Here is a 15,028-nt window from a genome sequence, read left to right as displayed (position 1 = left end):
ATGGTTTGATTCCTGGTCAGAGCACATTCCTGGGTTGCGGGCTCAATCCCCAGTGTGGGGCATGCAGGAGGCAGCTGATCAATATTTCTCCTTCATCATATCATTGATGTTTCTCTCTCTCTCTCTTTCTCTTTCTCTCCCTCTCCCCCCCTTCACCCTTCCTCTCTGAAATCAATAGAAATATATTTTTTAAAAAGATTTTGCCTTATTTTTTTATTCAGGGAGTTTTATAGTTTAGAATCTTATATTTAAGTCATGGATCCATTTTGAGTTAATTTTTGTACATGGTGTTAAGTAAGAGTCTAACTGCATATTTTTACATGTGGCTATTCAGTTTTCCCAGTACCATTTGCTGAAAAGACCATTTTTTCCTCTTTGAATCATCTTGATACCGTTGTGAAAAATCATTTGGCCATTTATGTAAGGTTCTAATTTTGGACTCCCTATTCTGTTTCATTGGTCTATCTGTCTATCTTTATGCCAGTGCCATACTGTTTTGGTTATTGTATCTGTATAGTTAGTTTTGAAATAATAGAGTGTAAGTTCTCCAGCTTTGTTCTTTTTCAGGATTGTTTAGGACAGCCGTGGGCAAACTACGGCCCGTATTTGAAATGAATAAAACTATTGAAAAAAAGACCGTACCCTTTTATGTAATGATGTTTACTTTGAATTTATATTAGTTCACACAAACACTCCATCCATGCTTTTGTTCCGGCCCTCCGGTCCAGTTTAAGAACCCATTGTGGCCCTCGAGTCAAAAAGTTTGCCCACCCCTGGTTTAGGATCTTCAGAGACCCTTGAGGTTCTATCTGAATTTTAGGATGACTTTTTATATTTCTGCAAAATGGTTATTGGGATTTTGATAGAGGTTAATGATGTTAACTTTTTCTGTATAAGAACATACATACCTATCCATAGTTCAAATCTACTGTTGTGTCTTTCAAGAATGTTTTATTTTTTTTTATAAAGGTTTAGACATTTTTTGTTAAGCTTATGTCTAGACATTTGATTTATTTAGTTAACTTAATTGTTCATTTATTTGTTATTGTAAATGGTGTCTTGAATTTTATCTTCTGACTAGGTTTTTTCTATATACATGAAGTCTATTGATTTGCATATATTGATGTTATAACTGTTTTGTCAAATTCTCCGTTTTAGTAGTTTCTTCACTAGCTGTTTTGAGAGTTTATGTGTATAATCTTATAATCTGAAAACAGTTTTTCCTATTCTCTTCTAATTATGTTTTTAGTTGCTTTATATTGTTTAATTACGTTGGTGAATATCTCCAACATAACATTAAGAGCCAGTGGAAAAAATACATACATTTACTTCTTCCAGGCTCTAATGTGAAAGCCTCTAGCATTTCTTACATAGAGAGAGAATTTTGGAAATAATAATGAACAAGATAAAATATTATCCTCAGGGGACTTATAGACTCATTCAAGGAGAGAGACAAAGGAACAACTTATTTTAATAGTATGATGACATCTGCTATAGGGTTATACACAGGTTGATTTAGAAGTACATTAGGAAAGGCACATACCTCAGTCTTGATGATTAGACAATGATGTTTCTCTACAGAGATGATATCTAAGTTGAGACCCCAGTGTAATTAGGGTTAAATAAAGATGGAAGGAAGAGAATTTCATACAAAAGGAATAGCATGGAGAAGAGATCTATATATATATAAAAGCCTAAGTGACCAAACGACCGAATGACCGAAAGACCTGTCAACTGGTTGCTATGATGCATGCTGACCACCAGGGGACATATGCTCAACGCACAAGATTGGGCTCCCTCCTGTCTGGATCGGGCCTGCAGGGATTGGGCCAAAACTGGCTATCCAACATCCCTGGAGGGGTCCTGCATTGTGAGGGTGCAGGCCAGGCCTAGGGACCCCACCAGTTCACGAATCTGTGCACTGGGCCTCTAGTAGGAGATAAAAGAGAATGGAAGTCTATTTGTGAAACTGAAGTTCAGTTCAGTGAAAGATGGGGGATGGGAGGGATATAGAGAGTAGACAAAGTTGAGTTAAAATGAGCAGTCAAGGAGTTTGAATTTTATACTGGAGCATTGAGAATTAAACAGTGGTTTTAAATGTTTTAAGTAGGGGTTACATTTGATCTGTGGTTTTGAAGTTCCTCCTAAAAGAGGTAGCATATATACATCCCTGCCCCATTAGTGTTATGCTTTGCCATGTGGCTTGCTTTGGCCAATGGGAGATTAGTGGATATGACACAAGCAAAGGCTTAATGTACTTGTGGTTGAGTTTGTGCTATTGAAATGTTTCCATTACCATGACAAGAACTTGCCTTGAAGAACCCACTGATTCAGAACAATAAGAAAAACACAGAGCAGACCTGAACCAAATTTTCAATCTGGAGCCAAGTCTGGGAATGTCCAAGTGAAATAAATTAATGCTGTGTTAGCTCACATCTGCTGATGTAAGCATAAATTATTATAAACCACTGAGTGAGTGTTGGGGTAATTTGTTACACAGAAGTATTATAATAGCTGACCAATACACAGAGAGAAGCATAGAAAAGGAAAGCCAATTTGATGATAATTAAAGTCTCCCTGCTGAGGTATAATGGTGGTCTGACTAGGTCTGACAGAGGAAACATAAGGAAGAGAGCAGGTTTTGAGAGACATGAAGGAGGTAGAATTTAAAAGGCTCAGTGATTAGTTGGATACGGGAGTTAGGGAGAGAGAAGAGGAAAGCATGCCCAGCTTTCTTGCTTGTGCAACTAGGAGAACTAGGAGACTATTCTGTGAGACAGACCACAAGACGAAGAGTGGGATTGGAGATTTTGCTTTGAACATATTGAATCTGAGCCACCAGTGCTGCACAGCCAAGTGGAAATGTCCTTCACATCTATCTATTCATCTCTTAAAGGAAATAACATTTTGTGCCTCTACCTTCCTCACAGGGCTATTTTTTGTTGTTTTCTCACAGGGCTATTGAGCAGAACAAGCAAGATAAAATACGCAAAAGGGGTTTAAAAGAAACACCACCAATCAGCCGTGATAATTATCAAAATGAGAGCACTAACACTTCCATTTTCATGCTGCCGGATACAAAAAGCACACTAATTTTATTTTTGAAACCATGCTACTGAATTTGTTGCTAGTCACACATTCTTTTTTATTTTCTAAGAGAAGGCAGAACTGATTTTTCTGAGAAATAATGTAAACAACATATATATTTTCAAAAAGACATAAGGAGAAGAATTTGGAGACAAAAAGATCCTAGGGTCGGTGGTGAGAAGAACCAGACTCTTCACTTGTGAAACTTTGAACTAAACATGAAGCTCTGGGCCTCTTCTTTTTCATTTTTGAAATGAAAGTTTGTACTGGTTGATTTCTAAGATATCTAACTGTTATCACTTACATGAAATACTGGATTTACTTAACATTTTCTGCTTTACTTACCTCCTATTAATCATATGATACCCTTCAAGCTGCATCTGTAATTCAGAAAAATTTGCCCATCCTCACCCACGTTAGCATAAGTCTTTATCAGTAAATTCTCTTTTGGAGCAAATTCAGTCCAGATTGTCTGTTAGATACCACACAGGAAAGCTTATTTTCATCTATGTGTGAGGGATGAGGATCTAGAATGAGTTCTGATTGGTTTGTTTTTTTCACTGAGGCATGATTCCATTTACCACTTATCAAGGTGGTAATGAGGGTCTCTGTACCAGGCAACTGTGGCTGCCATCTGGCAGGCCAGCTAGACACACTTGGCAGACAGAACCAATTAGGCCCACACCTCCCACGAGGCCTTGCTGTGTTTGGTGGTTGAGTGTTAGCCCTACGGAGCCTCCCACGAGAAACCTCATTGAGTTTTTTGTGTGGGGGAGAGACACGTCATCTCCCTCTGTCACTCTAGCACTAGCAAAAAGTCCAGATTATGGAGGCTCATGAACAGCTTACCCAGTGAATATGCTGCCCATTATAATGGCTAACGCAGAGTCTGTTCCAGGAATGGAGAGCTCACTGTGGTAGGGGGCATATTAAGAAACAACTTTCTATTTATAAGAGAAAACCTAGAAATGACTTACATGCCAAAAATAAGGAATTAGTTAAATGAGCCATGTTATATTCCTATAAAGGAATGAATACAGTTTGGTGATTAAGGACCTAGAACCTGGGCTTCAACTGGGCTCTGCCACTTCTCAGTCTTACGATCTGGACAAGGCACTTGAACTCTCTGTTTCTCAGTTCCTTCACCTATGAACTGAAGTTAATAAGTGTTCCTACCTCATTGGGTGCTTGAGAGTAGTTACATTAGTTAATCTATGTAAAGAGCTTAGAATAGCTCCTGGCACAGAGTAAATGTTATTTAAGTGTTCTGAGTATGACTCATAGAGCCATTAAAGAGGATGCTTAAGGTGAATTTTGTGAAGCTGGAACAGAATTCTTGCTATGAAGTGAATAAAGCAGGATAACAGAGTATATGCATCATGATTCATGCTTTACTAGTATATCTATGCATGGAGGAAAGAAGAGAAAGAAGTACACCGCTGTTTTTTTCTTTTCAGTTGAGTTTTGTTTTCTTCTTCATTGTATTCTCCTCGCATTTTCCAAAATTTCTACCCAAGTATGTAATATTTTATAATTAGGAAGATCAATATTAAGAAGAGAAAAGAAAACCTGGGTAAACATCTTATCTGGACATTTTTGAGTCACTTTAATTTTTATGCATCTCAGTTTTATCATCTATATACCATAGTGATAGAAATAACCTCACAGGTTAATTCCAAGGAGCAAATAATAAAAATTACCTGAAAGTGACTAGTCAATAATAAAGTGTTTCATAACTATAATATTCTTACCAAAGTCATCCTTGGGGAGCAACAAAAACAAATATATTAACACCAGAGTCAAAATTAGGTGAAAACTCAGAGGTCTTTAGAAGTTCATAATAGATTAGTTTACCTCTGCAGATGCATTATGTTCTGCTTCAACCAAGTCCTAAATTCAAGGACTCACGAGAAAGCCAAAAGAATGCATTACTTGGGGATTAGGAAGCCAGAGTTCCAGCAGAAGCTGTGCCATTGACATTTTGGGCAAGTCACTTTTATTTCTGGACCCCACTGTTCAAGTAGATCTTTCAGAGTATGGTCTGAGGTCCATTGTTGGGCTGTTAACTACTCCAAATTGCATTCTTTTCAGCATTCTTATGAACAAAAATCACAAATCCATAGGCTTTTATTTTCTCATATAACTAAAGCTAGCTTGTATCTGAGAGATTTAGTAGGAGCTATTAAAATTAAAAACTAAAAATGGTTTTGTTAGAGTGTGCTGCAAGCAGACTCTCAGTATTCTACTAAAATATCTGGCTGTCACTTAATGCTTGGCAGCACTGCAAAACTCCTACTCTATGTATTCGTTTAATTGCCGTTTCAACAATTTTTGGAAATGGTACTTTGTTATCAATAAATTATTAGTTTTTTTCTTGTTTTGGATCCAGTTTGCAATTGCTGCTATTCTTGTTTTTTAATTACAAAATACTAATCATTTAGATTCTTAATTATCACGTTAGTTTGTTGTGGATCATTTGGCTGATTCTGAACAAGAGTGCAGTGATATAGATTTCTATCCAGATAGTTTTGGGCTGATCATTTTTGGATGTCTAGATATGGTGGCACTGGATTTTGAAAGTAAATGATCTCTCCCTGGAATGTTAAAGAAGACAGACCACCCTACCTCCAACCTATCCCAAATTTACATGTATGGTGATAATTATTACTATATGTCCATCATTGAGTGAGCCAGAGGCAGAGTAGGTTGAGCAACTCAATTTGTACTCAACAAAGATGCATATATACAATAATCTCAAAATTCATTTTCAGATTTAAAAAACTCATTCTAAGTCTATCTTATGCAAAATACATCTATTACCATTTGTATGAATATATGCCTCTATTCTAACTCTGAATTTTCCTAGCCCTTTACCAAGAACAGTTCGGGTATTTGTCACTCACTTTGCCATCCAGAAGTCTGCAACCGAGCGCTCCCGTTAGGAGTTTCTGGTTGTTCTCGGGGGGCTTGTTCTCTTGCACATCATCTGGGCCATGACTGATTTGATGATCAGTGGGATTACTAGGAACTGGGGGGTCTCTGCTCATCTGCCTTGCATCACCAGTCACAGGTTTCTGGAACACTCTTTGAGTTTCTGCCTTCAAGTTCTCCTCCTCCTTGCTGTGAAGAAAGGTTTTGCACTTTGTTACTCACAGGGCGGATTTGCATGTGCTAAGCTGGCATGAAAAAATAGAAGGTGTTTGTTGGTGTGAACAGTAGTAACCCAGCATTGGGGAATGAAGAAGTAAATGTTGGTTATTTGTCTAGGGATCATTTACCATAGAGAGGCCATGTTATTATTTCCTTAGCCTTTATTTCCCCTTCCCTCTTCCTCATACTCATAAAGATAATCTGTCCATCTGCTCCAAAGCTCCTATTGTAAGTAATGACAGTATCAAAATGAACCCTATAGATCATCACATATCCTACTTACAAGCCTGAAAGGTATTTTTGCTGTTTGTAACTAGAAAAAGAAGAAAGTCAAGGCAATTCGCCAGCTCCAGTTCTGCTCTATGTCTTCCCTCAACTCCTCACCTTGAAGCTTCTTTTCCTTTCATTAGTTCTCCATTTAAATTTAATATTACATAGGCAGGGGTGGGGAACTTCTGGCCCAAGGGCTGTATAAGGCCCACAAAATCATTTGGTCTGGCCCTGCCAAGGCATTAGGGGTGAGTTAATTAAATGTTTGACCAAATAGAACAGGCTAATTTTTAAGTTGATAATTTTGTGTGGCCTGGGAATGATGTTATAAATATCCAAATGGCCCTTGGCAGAAAAATGTTATCCACCCCTGAAGAGAGAAAAGAAAAGGAAAATAAAAATCCAATAGGAATGATTCATGAAAATGCAAATAATAAACAAAATTTAAAAATTACTCAACCTTGTTTCATTACTAAAGACTTATAAGTCAAAAACAATTGCAAGGCACCATTTTAAATATAGAAAACTTAAAAAAAAAAAAAGTGAATGGCTACACCAAAAGATCTAAGTGATTGAGTGGGTAACCTGACAAAATGTATGAAGAGTCAGAAAGTTGAAACTCTTTAGCCTATTAAGTCAAAATTTTAAGATTGTGTATTATGAAAAAAATGCAGAAGCAGAAAAATTAAAAACTCTAAATACTTAGTAATAGATAGATATGTTGAATATCTAATTATATGTCCATATGATAAAATGTATAGAGCTATTAAAATGGTTAGGAATAATTTTAATGACACAAAAATGTCTAGTTATAGAAATAAGTGAAAAATATAATTATCTCAACTATGTACAAAGCATGTCTGTAATATATGTGTTTATGTGTGAGTGTACAGTATATCTAGAAGGATATAAGCTGAAGTAAACAGTAAATATCTCTGGGTAGTGAAACTCAGTAGATTCCATTACACTCTATTACATTACATTATATCACATCACATCTCATAAAACTATTCTTAATTTTCTACACGAGAAAATATTATTTTATAATTTGGGAAAATAAATTTCAAAATTGTTATGTCTAGAAGGGATTCTATAAATTCTAGATGTTATTGTTAGTACAGTAGAAAGGCTCTATTTTAAAGCATGTCGTACTCTCTGAGCATGAAACAATTGCCTCAGTATTTGTTGATTTAGTAAAACCAAATCACAGGCAATGATTTAGATGTATATTTTTGGTAGTAATCCTCTTGGTTGTGGCAGCATGAGAAGGAAAGAAGGCCTAGGAAAGAACTCTGAGAAACTCCCACATTTATGGAGGGAAGAGGAACCCTAAAAGGCAATTTAGAAGAAATTTTCAGTAAGGTAGAGGGGGACCAGCAGTGTGAGTTTTTGGCAGCAAAGTGAAGAGGATGTTTCCAGAGAGAGGGCATAATCAACAGTGTTAGGTACTCCTGAGAAAGGTAAGCACTGAAAAGTGTCCATTGACATCACCAGGAATCTTGGCAAAAGAGTTTCAGTGAGATAATGGGGGGGGGATACTAGACTGAAGTGGGCTGAGAAAAGAGCCAGCTGAGCCAGAGAAAAGGAGAGGATATCATTGGTAAAATGAGATGATCCCTGACAAAGTGAAATGGAGTGTCACTGAGAGAACAGAGGCGGAAATGAAACCTCAAGGTTGGGTAATAGGGAGCTAGGTGAGGATGCAGGCAAATTTATTTGTACATTTGGTGCCAGGATGTTGATCAAATTGCTGACAGTTTGAATTTTCTTTTGATATACATGGTATGGCTACCTGTTGGCTCTCAAGGGGGAAGTGGTGGGGTAGGAAGTCTGATTAAGGGTAGATGGCTTGAGATAGCTGCTATGAAGAGTGGAAGGCAGCTGATCAGAAGAAAAGTTGGCGGGGCAAAAATGAGTGACCATGAAGGCTGGAGACCATGACTTTGTGGCATCAGCCTGAGAGTGAATGGTCTCCACCAAGATTGCCCAGGAGCCCTTGTGGAGAAGCAAAGAACACAGTGGGGCACATTCGGGGCTAGGGCCTTGCCAGACAGGTGCAGTCAAATAACAACAGAGCAAGATGGGAATATAGAAGAAAGGTGCATATTTAATAAATAGTTCTTGCAGTGAGAGAAGACGTATAGCATATGGTCCCTGACCTTAAGGAACTTAATTTCATTTGGTTGTCCAAAAATAACACAAATAATCAAGTTAATAGCTGGTATAACTTGCTTCTATAAGTTAGATAGATAGCTTTTAGCTACAGGTTACCTTTTGGAGAGTTGTAGAGACCAGAAGAGAATTCCAGGGGGCTTCTAGGATATTGGTACTATTCTATTTTTCGATCTGGATGGTTGTTGCATGGGTGTATTATGTTTGTGAAAATTCAGTGAGTATACTTATGATGTGCACATCTATGTATATGCATATAGATATATTTCTAAGTTTTTAAAAAATCAACATATATTTTATACAAATAATATAAAACATACCTCATTAACTTATAGATGAATGTCAAGTGAATGTTACAAAGAATCAGTGATATTTGAAATTCATAAGAGGAATAACCAAAATAAATCAGACAAATACCATATAATTTCACTTATTTGTGGGATCTAAAAAAACACGCAAAACAAAAACAAATTCATAAATACAAAGAATGAACTGGTGGTTATGGGAGGGGAAGAGACTTAAGAGAAGGGTGAAAGGGGAAGGGGCAGAGGGGACCAATTATATGGTGATGGATGGTAACTAGACATACAGTGGTGAACACTGTGTAGTGTATGCAGCTATCAAATTATAATGTTGTACAACTGAAATGTATTTAATCTTGTACCCAAATTTTACCACAAAAAAACTTAATGAGTAATAGTTACAGTTTGCAATGGTTGCAAAAATAATGTTTCTGAGCATTTAACCCCATGACAGTCACACTAGCCACTTACATACACTAGTTTATTTATTCTTCATTCACATCAACCCTACAGATAGGTGCTCATATTTGTCTCATTTTTAGGATGAAGATATTGTCAGAAAGTTTATTTGATTTGCCCAATTCTACATTGTTTTTCAGTAGTAAAGCCAGAATTTAAGCCTAGGTCTACCTGGTTACACCTAAATTCCTACCGCCCATAGAAGAGTCAGGAGAGACTCCATGGAAGTTTGGGATTATATGAGGGACCAAAAGTAGAGGAGGAGGCAATGAAAGCAGGTAGTGCAGGATTTAAAGGCAAAACTGGGCACAGGGGCAGAGAGTTCGTTCTTCCAGATGAAATCAAGGGATAAATTATCTTTGCTTTAATCACCTTCAAAATTTTTTGTGGGCAGTCTCAGGACAGACGAGGCAGAGAAATGTGAAATATATCTGCCTGTCTGTTTAAACAACCACAGTAGATATAAAAACCAAAAATAACCTGTTAAATCTGTTGCTGTTTTTTTGTGTTTTTTTTTTAAAACCCCCCACATACATAGCAGTTTAAAATTATCATGAAAATGACTCCCCAACTGAGAAATGGCATGTGTCTATTGCTAGCACAAACATCTAGTCAACACACATTGGTTGTTATGCTGTTCACAAACTCACAGTTCCTACTTCTGTGCTTGTGTGCTATCTACCTGCGGTACTGAAACTAGAAATCTGCCATTTCAATAGAATAAAAAAAAAGCCATCAGTACTCTCTTGGAAGCAAGACACAGCTAGCTTCTTCATAGGTACTTCTGACTTTAGCTGCTGCTCTCAGGGACACAGTGAAGAGTTTTATGTCCTCTGGGAACTACAGCAATTAGGGGGGATTACTGTATTGCTGAATGATAAATAAACATGGAGAAAACTATCCAGTTGTTCCCTCTCTCACACTGGGCTCTTCCTGCAAACCAGCCTTTTGGTGCCACCCTCTGCTACTGCTCAGAGTCTCAGAGTTAGAAAGAAACATTGCAAAGGTGGCTAGAAGCATCCCTCACCCGAAGAACATCAAATCTCAAACGGAGAACCCAAGGGGCTCAGCAAAAAGGTCACCAGATGCTATCTTAAAGGTCTGCCAGTCTTGGCAGGCACTCAATGTCACCGATTTCCAACTGTGCGCTAACAGGCCCAAATCCTCTGGAGAAGGTGGCCCAGAGTGTGCCAAGGCAGTGACTGCGGATCTAATTTCAGTAAATGAAAGCATGTTCTTATTTGGAAGTAATAACAGATAATCAACACAAGCATACTTTTCCTTTTTTAAAAAAGACAACAACAAAATAAAAAATAAAATGAGACTTAATAGGGAATGCAACTGAAAATCTCACAGAACTCCATGGGGAAGCTGTAATATGAAGCCTATGCTAATGTGCAAATGTTATTGTGAGGGGTTTTTCTTCTTCTGCTTCTTTTGTCATTCCCTAAGCCATGGTGTGTATTATTATCATAGAAATTTATTCTGCAGAAAGAATTTTAAGACTTTAACTGCCAACCCTATGCCCGAATCATTTATTTCTTTGTTATTGTAATTATACAAGCTAACATTTCTAAAAGCTTATGTGTCAGCTATCACATATAAATTTGCATATTTTTTCATGCTGTACTAATAATCCTGAAAAAATAGGTATTATTATCACCATTATACAGATGAGAAGACAGATGACCAGAGAGATTAATTGCCCAAGATCACCTTGCTAGTCGGCACAGATCCAGGACTCAGGCCCAGACTCCAGACCAAATGCTCCTCCCTCTACATTACTCCTCAAGTCTACACATATAGTTTATAGCTGTCTGTTTTAAACAACAGGATTTTGCTTCTCTTTAAAAATATTAGTTAAAATATCATATATAAAGGCATCTAGTTCATCTTCCCACCTAGACCTAAAGGCCCTGTACAGAACACCAAAGTGGCTGTCATTCAGCTTTGGTTTGTAACCTTCCCAGGGACAAGGAATTCAATGCATTTTCAAAGTTCTTCCCAAAATATCCCATTTCTTTCTTTATAGTATTGAGTGAAATTATCACATCAATGGAAATAACCAAATGTATCTTAAATGACATTTGCACTACACTATTTCACAGAATAAAAATGGTTTCTCAAATTAAAGTCATATTGGCTGCAAAATTAGCAACCAAATCAATCAGCAGTTGTCTTTTGGTATGAAGTACTTTCAGTGATATCCCAGCAGCCCTTCTCTTCTATAATCTTCTTTCTTCACTTATACCATTATTCGTGCTTACACTATGGACATTTTCTTCTATCTGACCTGTCTTTAAGCTACACATTACTACCTTCTTAGTCGAGGTAGTAGTGGACAACCAATCCACTCATTGTCTTCAGACTATGTTGTCTTAAAATTTATAAAAGTAGGTGATAACTTAAAAAATGAAGTATGTAAAAAGAGATATGGGACCATAGCGGAGTTTCCAACTCAGTCTGCTTAAAGGGGATGAACATGACTCCATGAAGGAATTAAGCTATAAAATAGCAGTTGAAGGAGAAAATAAGAGGTGGAAAAACATTCCAAATGGGGTGAAGGGCTTGTTCTTGAAGGAAATGACAGTGATTCCTAACCATTGAACCTCAGGTCACCTGAGATGGGCCATAATCATGCAGGGTGCTGGATGATAAAACAGATATGTGGACCACTCTGATATTCTTAAATTGGGATTAAACAGGACAAGAAAATCTTGATTCTTGGAAAACATCTCAGATGATTCCTATGTGCACTAAAGTTTGAAAAATAAAAGCATAGAGAATGAAAAAGGAAGGGTTTTTTTTTCTATAATTGTGCAAAATTTAGCCATATTTCAGTCAGTGTAGTACTGATTTTGAATCCTAGCCTGATAACTTGTGTGACTTTTGGCAAATTAGTACTCATTTCTGATTTTCAGTCTTTTATCTGTGAGATTAGAAAAATAATACTTACCACGGTAAGATGTATAAAATATTTAGCATCAAGCCTGGTGCTCAGTCAGCCCTTGACAAGTGGTAATTTTAGGTTAGTTATCAGTTAAAGTGCTATCTCCTTTATCCAAACCTCCCCATCACCCAGGTACAGAAAGGATGCTCTTTCCTTCGGATCCCTAAAACTTCCTTATTGATAGATAAAACTAGCATTCAAAAGATTGAAGTTCTATCATACACAGGAACTGAGGAAAATCTATTTAAATAGATAAAAAGAGATTTAATGTAATCTGTCTAATAACAGTAATTACCAGGTCTAGAAATCACCCACTTTAAAAAAACAAAGCAGAGTAGTTGAAATTAAAAATCTTCAGAATCCTTCATTTTATAGAGAAAAACAACAACAACAGAGCATCACCACAATGTCCTCAGGTGGATGATACCCAGGAGCTTTGCAGACTGTGCTGCTTTTAAATCTTTCAGCCAGCCTCGTTCAGCTTGAAATATAATGTTCTTTGCACTTACACTCTCCCCTGTTTTTCTTTTGCAGGTCTAAGCCAAATGATTGTGCAACTGCCTGTCCTCTTCACCAATCATCTCAGCACTTTAAGGTACAGTTTCTGAGCCAGGTCTTCTGTCCATACTGTGAAAGGCGGCAGCACCAACAGCTCTCCTGGCTCCCTGCCATCCTCTGGATACATACATGTGGTCTATGGGAGTGGGGAACAATAATCTCTGCTATGTTATTTTCTTTAATGAGGTTGAACTAAATCAAGGGTATGAAAAGAGATCATGGATTTAAAAAGAGGGATGGATAGACAGAACACAGGATTTTTAGGACAGTGAGACTATTCTGTATGACACATAATGATGGACATATGTCATTATACATTTGTCCAATCCATACAATGGACTACAAAAGAGCAAAGCTTAAGGTAAATTATAGACTCTGGGTGATTAAGTTATATCAATCTAGTTTCATCAGTTTTAACAAATGTACCATTCTGGTGGGGGATTTTGTTAACGGGGGAGGCTATGCTTATGTAGGGAGAGGTGTATATGTGGAATCTCTATAACTTACCCTTAAATTTTGTTGTAAATGTAAAACTACTCTAAAAAAATCAGCCCTAGTGGGTTTGGCTCAGTGGATAGAGCATCAGCCTGCAAACTGAAGGGTCCCAGATTCAATTCCGGTTCTAGAGCATATGCCAGGGTTGTGGGCTAAATCCCCAGTAGGGGGCATGCAGGAGGCAGCAGATCAGTGATTCTCTCTCATCATTGATATTTCTATCTCTCTCTCCCTTCCTCTCTAAAATAAAAAAAAAAATAATTTTTTTAATCAATTTGTGTCTTCCACTGCTCTCAATTCTATAAAGAACATTCCATTCTCCACAGAACAAACCCAGAGTTCCTACCATGGCCCACATGACCTGCTACCTGACTTCATTTCCTACTCCTCTTTCCTTGTTTACTCTGCTTCACCAACATTGGCTTCCTTGCTCCTCCTCAAACACGCCAAGAGGCTATCTTTTGTCAGTTCCCTCAGCCCAAAGAGCTCTTTTCTCAGATGTTTGCAGGTTTACTCTCTGTGTAGATCTATGAGGCATGAGGATGGTGGTGGGCACCTGTGGTGTCATTTGGCACAGCCTGAACCTCATGGGCAGGAAAGCAGCAGCTACATGGATGCCCTAATCTTTGGGCACTGTGCTCCCAGAAAGAGACATTATTCAACTTTTTATAGAGCAAGCTGAGGCAGCCTTGTGAAAAAAAAATCTGCTTGCATTTCAGGTGGTTGACTTAGGTGCTGTTTGTAGCAGTTGCTAGGAACACCAGATGTCTAATATCTGAAGAACTCCGGGCCTATAGAAAGTTGCAGTCTTAAAATAATGTGTGTTCTGTTACTATTGCTTTCACTTGTAGTGTTCTATATTTCAGTTAGTTCTAAAGTGTTTTTTAGATTTTTTTGTTACTGATATCTTTGTTAGTGTACATATTAGTTATTTAGAGAGTCATGCTAATAATTCCAGCTATGATTATAAATTCATTTTGCTTTTAACTTATGTCAATTTATATTTCATACATTGTAATGTTATGCAATTGAGTTCATATTAATTAGTAAGTACTAAATCCTCCTTTTTTTCCTATAAAATATTCTTTTGAAAATTTCTACTAATGGGTCTTGCCTTAAAGCCTGCATTATCTGATGTTTGTATGGCTACACCATTTTTTATGGAACGTTGGAATCTAGTGAGCCATGCCCAATGGGATAAAGTTGGGACAGTCTTAGCCAGCTCACTGGTAACTAACCATGGATAATTCTCATTGGATAGTTCTAGCTCTTACTTCCAGGCAGTCTCAGTTCAAATGTCACTTATGCAGAGAGGCCTTTTGGGAACACCTTTGAGATTTGAAATACCTTTATGATCCTCCTTTATGTTTGTTCATTGCACTATCCTCACTTGAACGGTCATTGTCTATATCAGTGATGGCGAACCTATGACACACGCGTGTTAGAGGTGACATGCGAACTCATTTTTTTGGTTGATTTTTCTTTGTTAAATGGCATTTAAATATATAAAATTAATATCAAAAATATAAATCTTTGTTTTACTATGGTTGAAAATATCAAAAAATTTCTATATGTGACACAGCAC

The 15,028-nt window shown here is 37.3% G+C and overlaps 1 protein-coding gene across 1 annotated transcript in view; it reads right to left on the bottom strand.

The window, feature by feature from the left end:
• LOC308517125 (uncharacterized protein C1orf87) overlaps positions 1-15,028 on the bottom strand; it is a gene marked incomplete at both ends in the record, with an annotated part of 74,572 nt that overhangs the window by 52,365 nt on the left and 7,179 nt on the right. The window contains one exon of the mRNA XM_081088185.1: positions 5,991-6,207. Within this exon, the coding sequence (XP_080944311.1) occupies positions 5,991-6,207 (217 nt within the window). The remainder of the gene's footprint in view (positions 1-5,990; positions 6,208-15,028) is intronic.

The sequence above is a fragment of the Myotis nattereri genome, assembly GCF_964212035.1.
Source record: "Myotis nattereri genome assembly, chromosome: 3".
NCBI classification, from domain to species: domain Eukaryota; kingdom Metazoa; phylum Chordata; class Mammalia; order Chiroptera; family Vespertilionidae; genus Myotis; species Myotis nattereri.
The sequence above is the reverse complement of the archived record's forward strand: the minus strand, read 5'-3'. Positions and strand labels throughout refer to the sequence as shown.